This window comes from Telopea speciosissima, chromosome 2 (assembly GCF_018873765.1).
Source record: "Telopea speciosissima isolate NSW1024214 ecotype Mountain lineage chromosome 2, Tspe_v1, whole genome shotgun sequence".
Lineage (NCBI taxonomy): Eukaryota > Viridiplantae > Streptophyta > Magnoliopsida > Proteales > Proteaceae > Telopea > Telopea speciosissima.
The window spans coordinates 72,771,553-72,784,260 of NC_057917.1; the positions used below are offsets into that span (position 1 = coordinate 72,771,553).

General features: G+C 37.5%; 2 protein-coding genes across 4 annotated transcripts; one reads left to right on the forward strand and one right to left on the reverse strand.

Moving 5' to 3' along the window:
* Positions 1 to 228: 228 nt before the first annotated feature.
* LOC122651567 (vesicle transport protein GOT1-like) lies at positions 229 to 6,571 on the forward strand. Of its 3 annotated transcripts, XM_043845003.1 has the most exons (8): positions 229 to 265; positions 545 to 553; positions 787 to 869; positions 5,088 to 5,179; positions 5,309 to 5,389; positions 5,472 to 5,569; positions 5,668 to 5,749; positions 6,336 to 6,571. In XM_043845003.1, exons 3-8 carry the CDS (start codon positions 839 to 841, stop codon positions 6,372 to 6,374), a joined length of 423 nt encoding a protein of 140 aa, XP_043700938.1. In that variant the 5' UTR covers positions 229 to 265; positions 545 to 553; positions 787 to 838; the 3' UTR covers positions 6,375 to 6,571. The 3 variants fall into 3 exon arrangements, with proteins under 3 accessions (XP_043700938.1, XP_043700939.1, XP_043700937.1); XM_043845004.1 differs by lacking the exons at positions 229 to 265; positions 545 to 553 and adding an exon at positions 571 to 602; XM_043845002.1 differs by lacking the exons at positions 229 to 265; positions 545 to 553 and having other exon boundaries at positions 704 to 869.
* Positions 6,213 to 12,491, reverse strand: LOC122651566 (photosynthetic NDH subunit of subcomplex B 3, chloroplastic). Its single transcript, XM_043845001.1, has 7 exons — positions 12,265 to 12,491; positions 12,017 to 12,130; positions 11,703 to 11,756; positions 11,143 to 11,205; positions 10,888 to 10,950; positions 9,456 to 9,540; positions 6,213 to 6,226 (listed from the first exon to the last, which is right to left on the reverse strand). Exons 1-6 carry the CDS (start codon positions 12,472 to 12,474, stop codon positions 9,505 to 9,507), a joined length of 540 nt encoding a protein of 179 aa, XP_043700936.1. The 5' UTR covers positions 12,475 to 12,491; the 3' UTR covers positions 6,213 to 6,226; positions 9,456 to 9,504.
* Between the last annotated feature and the right edge of the window lie 217 nt (positions 12,492 to 12,708).

The following is a 12,708-nucleotide window of genomic DNA, read 5'->3' on the forward strand; positions in this document are numbered from 1 at the left end:
ACATCCATTTCAAAATAGAAACTCTGACAGAAAGTCCTGCATTTAAGACACGTCAAAAAAATATTTTAAAACGAGGATGTATGTTAAGTTTCCAAAAAAACTTTCACCATTGGACAATCATGGGATTAGTGAAACTAGCAGTGGTAACTTGTTTTGGTTTCATTAAAACGATCCAAAACCGAAACGGAACTGATTGACACCCTTACCGCTATTTGTTTGTATCGGATCCACTGGATTGCCCGATCCGGATCTGAATCATCGACAGGTGGTACTGTGTTCTCTCTCTCTCACTGCAATGCTAGGGAGTTTGAGTTTGTATTTGAGTTATTGAAATTTGCAGAGAAATGAGATGAATTGCGTTTCTCAGACTCAGTTTAGTTGAATCTTTTAAGTAATATTGATTGTTATTTCCGCCTTCTTGATTTATTTTTTTCGTCTTATCTATTGAAAACTTCATTAGCTTCAGTGAAGAAACGATGATATGGTTTGTTGTATTTTACTTTCAATTGGTTCTCTTACAAATTGGTTCTCTTCGGCATTGCAGTTTCTTTAGGTTGCTTGACTCTTCTTGGATCGTGTATAGCTCTTCAGATTTCAAGAACGTGATTTCCAGATCCTCTCTTAAGTTTATGTGTTTTTGTGCCGTTAAAACCCTAGAACTGTATTGTATTAGCTGGAAAATATAAACGGTTTGGATCGTTTCGTGAAATTTTGACAATATGAACTCTATAACTTATTTTCTTTTTCAAAAAATAATTTACTTAATCCATTTAATTTCTGCTGTAGGTGGGAAGATTGTAGTCTGCAGGTTTCCAAGCATCGTCTTTAGATCGGCAAGATGGTTTCATTCGAGATGAACGACCGAAAAAGTAAGTGCTGAATGCCTTTTCATCTTTTCTATTGGAAACTGAACTTAGTTCGTTTCACATTTTGCGTTACTGTGCTTTTAATTAGTTAAGTTGTTTTGTGAACTGTCATAATTATTCTGAAGAATTGACGTTTGCTCTGGATGTATCCTAATCTGTCGTCATGAATCCCCTTTTAAATTGGTTCATGTTAAAAAGTAATTGCAGGTATTAAGACGGTTCTGTTAAAAAAAAATTTCAATGTTGAATTTTTCCTGGAGAACTATGACTGACCCCACACACTCAATCTCTTTTGCTACTGTACAGACATTTAGTGAGCCCAAAGTAAAATAAATAGATGAATTAAATAAGAAGAAAACATGGCAACATGCATCTTGCAATTATGTGGTTATGGTTCTAAATGTGGAAGAGCTTGCATTTTGAATCTTGCAGATTTATTCATGGTCAACTCAGACAGGATAATTGTTCAAATTCTTAGCTGTTTAAAGAAACTCTACTATCAACACCATGTGCACCTGTGCTGATGATTCTCAATGAAATCACAGGAGGGCAGACATTCAAACAAGTATTAATTTTATTGATTTATATAAAACAGGGAGTAACATATTAAGGGCCCCTATCTAGAGCTGTAAAGAAACAAGAAACCACTGGGCAACTCGAATGAATTTAGTAGATCCTTTTAGGAGGCACCAATGACCATAAATTGAACCTATCCAATTTTTACGGTGCAATGGTAGTTGCATTGCAGTCCCCAAACTCTTGATCCACTGAAGCCTAAAAAATGACTTCCTTTTTGGCCATTGTAAATGTTCTTTTGCACTAAATACTCCAAATTGCTGCAGCCAGAATAAGATGTCATAGTTTTCTCCATAGTAGCTTAAATGATGTCCTTTCCAGCTCCCTAAAAGTCTAGAAATGTCCTTTCTCGTTACGTAGATCAGATTTATTCTTTCTCAAAAACTTGACCCTCTAGGTCTGCAGTTTTTACTTTAAATGTTATAATTTCAGGTTACAGCTTCGATTGTCAGGCATCACTTTGCATCCGATTGAGATTCAACCAAAATGTTTCATGTGTGGTTGGTCTTACTCTTCTTGGTTAAGCTCATGTGGATGAGTAGTAGAAGAGATAACCTGCATAGTTGAATCGAAAAAACTAAAGTGGATTGAGTTTTGTTGCACAATAATACAAGCAAAGGCATGATACTAAATCTTGCCTTTCAGTGATCATATTCAAGAAATAGGATGGTGATCTGTATTGGGGTTGTGACAAAACTTGGATTCAGCGATGGACCCAGTGGATCAGTAACTTAAAAAATATATATATATTTAAAGAGAACATCACACAATACCACATGAAAACAGAAAAATGTAACTGGTGATTTACTTCTCCAAGCAGGACAAAATCTTACTGAAAAGCACCATTATGATGGGGAAATTGACTCAATTTTCAAAGAAAAATTCACGAAGGAAAATAAAAAGGGAAGGTTATTCAAAACATAAGTAAAAGATTTAAGTGACTATTCAAGTCATTATTTGTCCTCCCTAGTCCCTGTTGTGGTGGTTCCTTTGCCTTTGATATGGTTGATGTGTTCTGTCATACATTCCTATTGTTATGTGATGTCTGCTTCATGGATTGACATAGAAAAGTAGAAAGTTGTAGAATGTGGAAGGATTGAAAAAAATCATGGGAGAAAATATTATGTCTCTCAATTGTTTAGTTGGAAGTTTGAAATATGTCAATTTGTGGGAACTTTAGTAACAGTGTATTTGAAGTGTTTTTAATGTGACATTCTTGATCTTCTAACTTTTTCATCTAATCAGACTATGTGAAGGATATTTTTAAGCTTCTTGTAGACAATTAATTTTCCTGAACTACAACTGCTATAAAATTTCTAAAGATGAAGAAACTCAATTGGCTTAGAAGGTGGTGAACAGAAAGATGGCTAACACCATTCCAATCTGAAGTAAGGATTTCATTGAGTATCATGATTGAAGATTGGTGTTAATGTTTGAGAAAGAGATTTGAAGTGCATGGATTGAAGAGGATGGAGTTGATTTAAGTCTTTGGTTCCTTATATATTTATTGTCGGTACAAAATAGAAACTTCTATTAAAAAAAGATGATGCAACTTGAAAATCCAGATTAAGGATCTCAAAATCAAACATGCCCAATAATCAAATCTGTGATCAGATCCAAGGTACTAAAACTCGGGTCTCGGTACCAACTCGGTCCTTGGAAAAACAGAGTCGAGTCGAGATCTCGCCGAGTTGGTGCATTTTTTTTTTCCGACTCGAAGCCTCAACTCGGTGGGTTTTAGACCTAGTTTGGGTCTGAAACTTGATATTCAGCCTATTTTAGGCTATTTAAACACAATGTCACTATCAGATTTTGCAAAAACAAAGTCCAAATATGAGTTTCAATTCGGACCATAGGTTGTTAGGCGATGACGTACTAAAATACCCTACTCTACACATAATTTAGTAATAGAAAACAAGCAAAACATTCAATTAATAGCTAAACAACTTAAATAAGAATTAGAAATGTTAAAGTGATACATCAAACTGTTTAACAGTGTTACAACTATCATCACATAAAATGACTTTGAATCAAGTATTCAGTCCCTGTTAGTGTTACATAGTCTTCCCATGACATAGTGTTGCTGTAATGTTGCATATAGTGCTCCACAACAAGCATATAAGAGTTCTGTCGAGTTAGGTAAGTAAATATATAGTAGATGGGTCATTTCCATGGGTCAACCCGAGATCCAAGATCTCGGCGAGATATTGCACTTTTATGTACCGTATGCCGTCTCGTCTCAGTTTCACAGAAAACTGAGAAACTCGCCGAGTCGAGACGAGTTTTAGAATTATGATCAGATCTGAGATAAAGGAAGCAACTGTGTTGTTAAGGGAAGAAATCAGATTGATGGAAGAGGAGGGAAGAGAGATGAGATCGATCTTCTTAGGAGGAAGAAGAGAGAAGAAAGGAACATAAGAGAAGAGAAGAAATCAGGTTTGGGATACCAATCCCGTATGCACTGCTCAACAGCGCTAAAACTCTTAGAAAAAATTCATATTCTTTACTCGAATCATCTCTAATTGATGGGGGATGTATTACATATATATAGACCTTCTAAAATTCCTAATTTGACTCATAAAAGGGCTTCTAATCACTCTAATACACTCATTAATGTAAACATTCTCATAACAAAATTCTATATCGCTATTAAGTATCCTTATCTAACTCAAACACTCAATTTAACTACTAATCCCATGTACTACTAAAATTATCCCCACTTTATGGGCTTATAAATTAGGCTTATTATATCAATACACCAAAAAAATAAGAAGCCCAAGGTCTATAGAACCCAACCATGGGCCAAAATAAAATCTTCTGAGGCCCAATTGACCCAATTGGACAACCTTAACTGCATCAAAAGATGGTACATACGAGGAACATAATGAACAAAATCTCAGACTGAAATAAAACCAAGTTACTTCATAAGTATGGATTTCTATAACTAACCTGTATATCGACAGCACTTGTAGCCAGCAAATTCTCTGTGGATTTGGCCGACCATTGCATCCAATGGAATTGAGTCAGTTATAATGATTGTGACTTCAGCCGTGGGCCAATAATACTCAACAGCAGAATTGATGTTATCAGCCAAGTCTAATATGACTCATTTAAGTCTGATGACTTGTATGAAGCCTACCTGTGTGCGTTTTGCATACTAGTGATAGATGATTTGAACCATTTCAAGTACTTAAACATGTTATTAGGGGGACAAATGTATTTAAAAAATTGTAACTTAGACGTTGTTTCTTGATCTTTTAAATATTGTATTTTTTTATTATCAAAAAAGTAATTTCAGCGTTTTTGAAATGGAAATGGAAAAACACTTAAACTATAAAAACATCAGAACAGCTTTATTGATGTGGTCGAAAGGATGTTAGTTCTTCTCTAGATGGTTGGTGGCCTGAAAAAGTATTTAGAAAGGGCAACTTCTGCTACTCCTGACTAGTTAATGAGGAGCGTTTTGTGATCTGTGCTTCCATAACAGGGTACCTTCTATTTTTATGGAATATCATATCACCTTCAAATTTACCATTTACAAATATTTTGTGTGCATTAGCCACTTACTGGTTTTCGAAATTGTTGGTCATCTATGTTTTGTTCTTTTTTACTGTGCAATTTTCTCATAGTCTTCAAATGAAACAGAGATTGGGCTAGGATTGACAGGGTTTGGCATATTTTTCTCATTTTTGGGAATTATCTTCTTCTTTGACAAGGGATTTCTTGCCATGGGTAATGTGAGTGTTTCAGTCCTACTTGCTCACGTTTTTTTTTCTTAAAGCTCATGATGACTGTTTTGTTATCCTGGTTATTTTTTAAGTGGTGCTTGCTTAACTTTGGTTTATTTGTGTGTGATACTTGATCAGGTACTCTTCTTATCAGGGTTGCTGTTAACTATTGGACTGAAGTCCACCATGCAGTTCTTCATGAAACGCCAGAACTACAAGGTGCAATACCTTCTCTGTCTCTCGCTCGTTCTATCTTTCCTCTGTTGTTGCTTACATTGTACTCTTTTTTATGATTGGGCAGGGTACAATCTCATTTGGTTCTGGCTTCTTCTTCGTCCTTGTTGGGTGGCCTATCCTAGGCATGATGTTTGAAACATATGGGTTCCTTGTACTCTTCAGGTCTACTCTGCTCCCCCCTCTTCTCCCTCTTTTGATTCTTTACTTGATTTGTAACCCATTCATATGTAATTTGGTTGCTGATGTGGTTTGTTCTGCAGTGGTTTCTGGCCTACGCTGGCAGTTTTCCTTCAAAGGATACCAATTCTTGGTTGGGTGTTCCAACAACCATTTGTGACTTCGGTAGGCTTCCCACAATTTGAATGTGTTGGCAAAATGAAATCTGGGTTGGGTGTTGTTTCTGAGGCTTCATTGATTATTCTTCTGTTTGTATGTGTATATATATATACATGTGAAAAAGCTGGGCACACTGCCGGTATACCGTAAGCTAGCGGCCATTGTTTCTCTCTCTTTCTCTCTCTTCCCCCCTTGAATGACTCCCCTGCTCCTCCTGTATGATGCCTCATCCCGCACCCCTATTGGTGCCGCCCGCTAGCTTACCGCATGCGGGAGGTTTTTTGTGTTTCACGTTGCATGACTTGAGGAAAAAAACCTTTTGAGTGAGTCTTGGACCTTTCAACTCATGTGGCAAGATCTGAATGACTGAAGCTGGTAGGATAGCTATGACATCTGAAATGTTACAAGACAGTGGAGGGCCTTTTTTTTTGGAGGGGGGGGGGGGGGACGTGAAAACCAAGTTTTTCCTATTCATTCTGCGTTCTTTTTTCCAGTATGCTTTGTGAAAATGGACCGACATTCCTATGCTAATTCAATGTTCATCAATTCTGTACCATATTCAAACTGAGTTTCAACTGTTTTTTCTCTGCAGTTCTTCGATAGGTACAGGACTAGACGGGTACCTGTATGAAGTGTCTGGATCAATGGAGGAGCAAAGCAGCACAACAGGACAATGCTCTCTCTGTAAGATAACGTCTGACCACGATCCAATGTATTGTTTTGGTCCATATTGTGAGGAGTTAAAATGTTCTAGTTGATTTGATGATTGTTAACTCCTTTTCTTGTATAATTCAAAATTCGGTTAACAATCGACTTTCCTCCAGTTAATTGTTTTGAAAAAAAAAAAAAAGGAATTTTTTTGTTGATGAGTACATCAAATGTCCATAATGCCCTCTATCAGCAATCTGATGTGGTGTCTGCACTCCCTGAAGGTATTCCCCATCTGGAAGATCATAGAAAACGGACTCCAATAAGAGATTTTGGATATTTTTGCCTGACTTCTTTTGTATAAAGGTCAGGTCCAAATATTTTTTGGAAAAGGGTGCAAACATATTAATAGGTGCAAACATATTAATGAACGAACTTTTGGATATTTTGGTGATTCCTTCTGGTGGAAGTGTAGCACAGTGCACAAGCACAGGCACAATGGGTGCCTAGTTTTAGGCTGTTCATGCTTCATAGGATGACTTACGAGTTCAACTAAACGGTAAGGTGAAACTTCCCCTTTTACTTTTGACAGTTTAACCGTCGCAACGTCATCGTTTTTTTTTTTTTTTGGAGATAGGAGGGGTATCCGACTTTAGGCCGACTAAATCCCCCCCGGGCTCGTACATGAACTCCACACCATGCACGAATCGGGAGCTTCTGGGCCCTAGTGAGCCTTAGGCGGATGGCCCCAAGAAATTATGCTGCGCCGAAGGTTTGATCACAGTCGCAACGTCATCTTAACTTTGAACTAGAGCTTTGTGTGGGTTGAAATTTGCCAGGTGGATGTAATAATGTGAAATCTCCTATGGGTCCTAAGCGAGTTGTCATACGGTAGTTTCTATCTCGAACTTATGTTGGGCGCTGTACAATGTTCGTCCCATCATCATCATCATCATCATATCTCTCTCGCTCTTTTGAGTCGTGATCGTCGGCCATAGCGGCCCAGATACGCCGTCTTGCACAATGTTTGCCTTACCCCTGCTCGGGTAGGGGTAAGGTGGACATTGTGCATGGCGGTGTGTCTGGGCTCTATGGCCGCTACGGGCAGCGTGCCGTAAAGGATTTGAATTGTTCTCTCTCTCTCTCTCTCTCTCTCTCTCTTCTATACATTTTTATAGGGGAAAATCTTATTGTAACTAAAGTAGGTGAAAAAAAGTGTTGTTTTTTGGGAGAGGGATAAGCACATGGCCCGTGTGCAGTAAGCTAGCAGACGGCAACATTGGGGCGTGGGTTAGGAATCATATAGGATGAGAAGGGAGTCGTTTTAGAGAGAGAGAGAGAGTGGATGTTAGCTTGTGCCTTGCAGTGTGCGGGTAGTTTGCTCAGCCTTTTCCTTTTTGGCATGCCACCTTTCCCCACCCCCGTTGAATGAGCGTAAAATCATATCAGTTCGCATGTAGTTGTGTCCTTAAATGTACAAGACAATGACAACTCTAAAATGATATATCGGCAAATCATTTTTAAATTATTTTGAAAACTCTTTTAACTCCTAACTTGAAGAATTTTTGGGAATAAGACAAATGACAATCAAAAGAATATTACAAATTCTCAATTCACCATTTTGATTACAACAAGAAACATCCTTTCTTTTGGGGGTTTTCTTCGCCGTTGTTTATGCCTAGTGAAATATAACACTTATTATTTGCCACATGGTAGTATATGAGTTAGTCCATACGATAGAGAATCATGCAAGCATCTCATTGATACCATTTCAGTTTAAAATGAATAGAGAAAGTACTTAAAACTACAAAAGATGTCATTTTGTATTTTATATTCATCTCCATTTGAGGACATTTTGATAATTTTGCTAAACTTTGAAACAAAATTTGAGCAAATTTCCTTGTTTACAGGGTCTTTTATCACATGAACTAATCTATTTATTGTGAAGTGACAAATAATAAAACGTTATACTTCATTAGGCATAGACATTTAACTGTATATTATTATTATTATAGACATATTTTCAAAGTTTGGACTGAAATGAGATATATCGTTTGAAACAATTTTCCCAGATTTTCTAACATTTTGGCATTGTTGGATCGTACCAATTGTAGACATGATAAGTCATAATCAAATCATCCACTGATTTCTTTTTCTTTTTGGTAAAACATCATCCACTGGATTTGAGTCTAAGCTAGCATGCCATATGTCATGGTGACACTTGCAGAATTTTTATCACCTGCGGTTCCCCTACCCGGTACGGTTCCCTAGTGCCTCTAATAAAAAGGGGGTAGACCCCACCAAGATAGTATGTTCGGTCAAGGGGGTGGAATGGTCATTTCAGCCCCCCTATAAAAAGAACCACACAACCGCACCAATCAACAAACCTCAGGGGATAAAGGTCCGACACTTGCAAATTATCTGAAATTGTTTTGATCCATGAATGAAATCCCATATAGTTGAGATAGACCATTAGCCAAAATCAAAACCAAAGACCAAGGAAATTTTGCATAGCATTGTTGCCAACCTCTCATATCCCAACCTTTCATGCAACCACAGCCTCCCCCCCCCCCCTCCCACCCAAAAAAAAAAAAAAAAACAAAGGCAAATACAAGAGAAGGGAATGAACCATGGTTTGAGGAATCCAAATTGAATCGCCAAATCGGATCGGAATCAGCAGATTCCAATTCTGATTCAAGTCGATTCAAATTGATCGGTCCACAATGGATATCTAGGGTTCAGGCTGATTTTGGCTGAATCAAAATCCATGGAAGCTTATTCCGTTGTTGATCCTGCTTACTTGAACCATAGAATGAACCCCTGGCAAAAATAAAAATACAGAAAAGAATTGCAAGAAGGAAATTAGGTTTAAAAATTGCCATTGAATGACAAGGGAATAAATTTCTACCCTCGAGCTGAGACAACTCAGACTTCTTTATGAGTTGATGCCCGGGTTTAAAATCATGGGCATTGTAAATTTAAATATTAGTAATCTATAATATACAGCATGTGCATGTATCTGTTAATCTTTCTGATGGAGCTACTAAGCTTAAAATTTTGAAACAATCATTTGTTGTAGATCCTTCTTTCATGACCAATCTCTTTGTTCACAATCATTTCTTCCACTGGGGCAAACTCTGGATGACAACCTGCACCAGTTTCAAATAGACTTGTTAGTACAGCTAAGAAAATAAGAAAATAAGAGGTTCCAAAATCCAACTTTTCATTAATATAAAAGTAATCAGTTTGTGATGATGCAGGAGCATAGGTAGTTAAGTTATTTTTTAAAATTATTTTACAAGGTTTTCTAATTTGTCTTCTGTTTTTTGGAGAAATTTATTTTGTAAAGTTTCAACTCCTTTTCTTATTTCTACTTTTTCCTGCATTTCTTGATACATGGCAATAAGTATTTCAGAGAGCCATTCCCCAAGCTTGCTTTTCATTTCATTCTTAATATATCTAAACCAAGATTTCAAAAATCGGAATCACATTAGTGGAATTAGCCGATTCAAATTGGAATCAACAGCCACCAAGTCTGATTACCTCCGATTATTAAATGGTAAATAGAATTGGTAAAGATATGATAGATGTCATTTCTTGGCCAGTATCCCTTTGGTGAACAAAGGTGCAGAAAGTGAAGAGAACAAACCTCTTATAGCTAGATCTACAAGTCCATAAATCTGAGATCTAAACAAATTTATACCCTTCCCTTCTGATCCCATTTTGTCTCTTGTTGATTTGAATTGGAATTGAATCAGAATCAAGAAGAGCAATCCAGGTCTGGTTCTTCTTTTTAATTCTTTGATTTGAACAGGCAAATAAAAGAACCAGATGTCTCTATGATCTATACACAATCACTGAGCAAGGTGAATAGCCACACTGTAGAATGTTTTGATCATAATGTTACTAATAAAATCCTTGATAATACATACCAAGGACATGCTTTTCTCATGGTGGATTGCTATGTATATGAGGAGTTGATCAACCTCCCATATAGCTGAGGAATCATTACCTAGGTAGCATTAAAGAAAGTCTCACAGAATTGTTTGAGTCATAGAAACAAGAGTTGCAAGGAACAAGGAAATAGTCCCAGTGAGATTTTTGACAACATCAATGTTATTCCTTGGTGAGTTGACTGGGCAGAACTTCCAAGATGTGTAACGGAGGAGTTAACATTGCTTCAATAAACAAAATCCACTTTCCACATTGTGTGGCACGGGTGTGCAACATTGTATTGATAGTTAGAACTTAGAACTGATGAGGAAGGAAATGGAATTTTCAAGGCATAGGAAGGTAGGCATGTGGATCCCAATTATTCAACTTAAAAGAAAGGGTTAAAGGAGGGCAAGAGAACAATAAAATACTACAATACACAACTCTGAAGAAGGAATTGGCCAGAAACTTTTATAAGCATGAATGACGCAACATTGCATCTGAGGTAAGATGAACAATTGTTACACCACTTTTAAAATAGAAAACAAAATATTACAGCATACCTTTCCAGAATTTTCCTTGTTCCCAACAATAGTTTGACAAGAAAGCCTCCAAGATTGGGGTTTCTGTAGATTCAGAGCAAAGTCCAAAATTAATAAAAATTAGTCGTAAGGAAATAAAAAAGGAGTTTATAACAAGAAGTATTGATTGTTGAGGAGATCCAGATATTCCAATCTGTAGAGGTTCCATTGAAGGTGGTGTAAGAAGGTAGATCTATTCTGCACTTCTGTAGTTCAGTTAAGGGTAAGTAAACATGCCTTCTTTAGGTAACGGAGTTCAGTGTTTGTTCTTTCGTTCAACAGATCCTCGCCATCAATAACCTGCACAAGGAAAATTAATATGTGAAGGACCCCTGGAAGTTCTAACCACTTAAGAGCATTAAAACAAAATACTCAACCAGGGTTTAAAGGTACGATTAGCCCAATTATCTTTTGAATGAGAGGTACATTGAACATGTTTCTGTAACCAAATTGGCATGGTCATACTAAAGTTCAGTAATTATCTTTTAGGGCAGAGTATTACTAGTATCAGAGGGTCTACAGATCCCTCCCCCACAAGGACCGCCTCTCACTCTGAGCTCTTCCTCATTAGTAGGAAGAGGAAAAAGAAGAAAAAGCTTTATAGGCCTATACTCGATAGATATGATAAATGGCCTGGTTTTGGATAAATTGAGATGACTCCAGCAATCCTGGAATAAAACCCCATAAAGCTCTCTATTCTCTGTTGGAGCAAATTTGGAAGATTGCAGAATATCCTACATGGTTGACATTAAAAAGAAAATGTAAGTAATTCCAAGCAAGAACATTTTAAATCAGACCTCCACAATGCAGGTTCCACAACTTCCACCACCTCCACAATTCATCACTTTTCCCTGTTGATGATTGGAAAACTTATTTTTAGAACATTGAAGATGCAGTCTGTAGAGAGTAGTCTCATGAAATTAGTCCTAGTGTCCTACTGGTTCAGTTGATGCATTTCAAAATCGCTGCAACAGAGGATTGTTCCTTATATGAACTTTCAACATAAGAGCAATCATCAATGAAGAAATAAGCAAATTCCAACAACCCCTCCTAGGGTCTTAATCGCATTAATGTTGATTTACCAGTACTCACAGTGAGCTCTTTTACTTACGTAGGTACCGTAGAGCTCTATCTTGTTATCCAGCATGATGTTCCTCAGCAACTTCTCTCCACTGATCGCCGAAGCTCTCTCTACCGGATACGACCCATCAGGCCCTGGTTTTGACTACCAAAATTTAAACAGAAAAAAGAGAGAGAATTAATCGAAGATTGTTTTGTTCTGATTAACTGGAAGAATATTAAACTACAGGAACCAGAAAGCAACGAAGGAAAGTATTGGAATCAGCAGAAAGGTCTTACTCCTATGAATTCGAGCTCGATTTCGGGCTTTTCAGGTACGGACGTCGAGGGTGCCACCGATTCCGACGGATTTCTGGCGCGAGAAAGTGAGATGGATTTCTTTAAAGAGGGAAACGAGATGGGTTTTGGGTAATTCGGTTGAACTACAGAAGTTTCGCGGGGTTTGAAGGATAGAGAGACGAAATGCAATTGCAAGGCAGGGGCAGTCATTTCTCTTCTCTGATTTCCTTTTTTTTTTCTCTCTCTGTCTGTTACTGCTATTAATTAGAGGAAAGAACAGGGGTGATTTCGTCCTTTATGTATAAAATGTGTGCGCTCAGAAGAAGAAGCTGGCTAGCTACTTCGCTATCCTTATATGGGTTGTTTCTGGAGAGGATCTCCACAGGCAAATAAAGCCATCTGGATAACTCGGCAAAGGTGGGACCTGGTCGCGTGACCCTTGTG

Coding starts and splice junctions, on each gene's coding strand:
- LOC122651567 (XM_043845003.1), top strand. CDS start 839: ATGGTTTCATTCGAGATGAACGACCGAAAAA. Junction 5,180..5,308: donor GATTTCTTGCCATGGGTAAT/GTGAGTGTTTCA, acceptor ATACTTGATCAG/GTACTCTTCTTATCAGGGTT. Junction 5,570..5,667: donor GGGTTCCTTGTACTCTTCAG/GTCTACTCTGCT, acceptor TTTGTTCTGCAG/TGGTTTCTGGCCTACGCTGG.
- LOC122651566 (XM_043845001.1), bottom strand. CDS start 12,474: ATGACTGCCCCTGCCTTGCAATTGCATTTCGTCTCTCTATCCTTCAAA. Junction 11,206..11,702: donor GTGGAACCTGCATTGTGGAG/GTCTGATTTAAA, acceptor TTCCTTGTGCAG/GTTATTGATGGCGAGGATCT. Junction 10,951..11,142: donor AACTCCGTTACCTAAAGAAG/GCATGTTTACTT, acceptor CTGAATCTACAG/AAACCCCAATCTTGGAGGCT.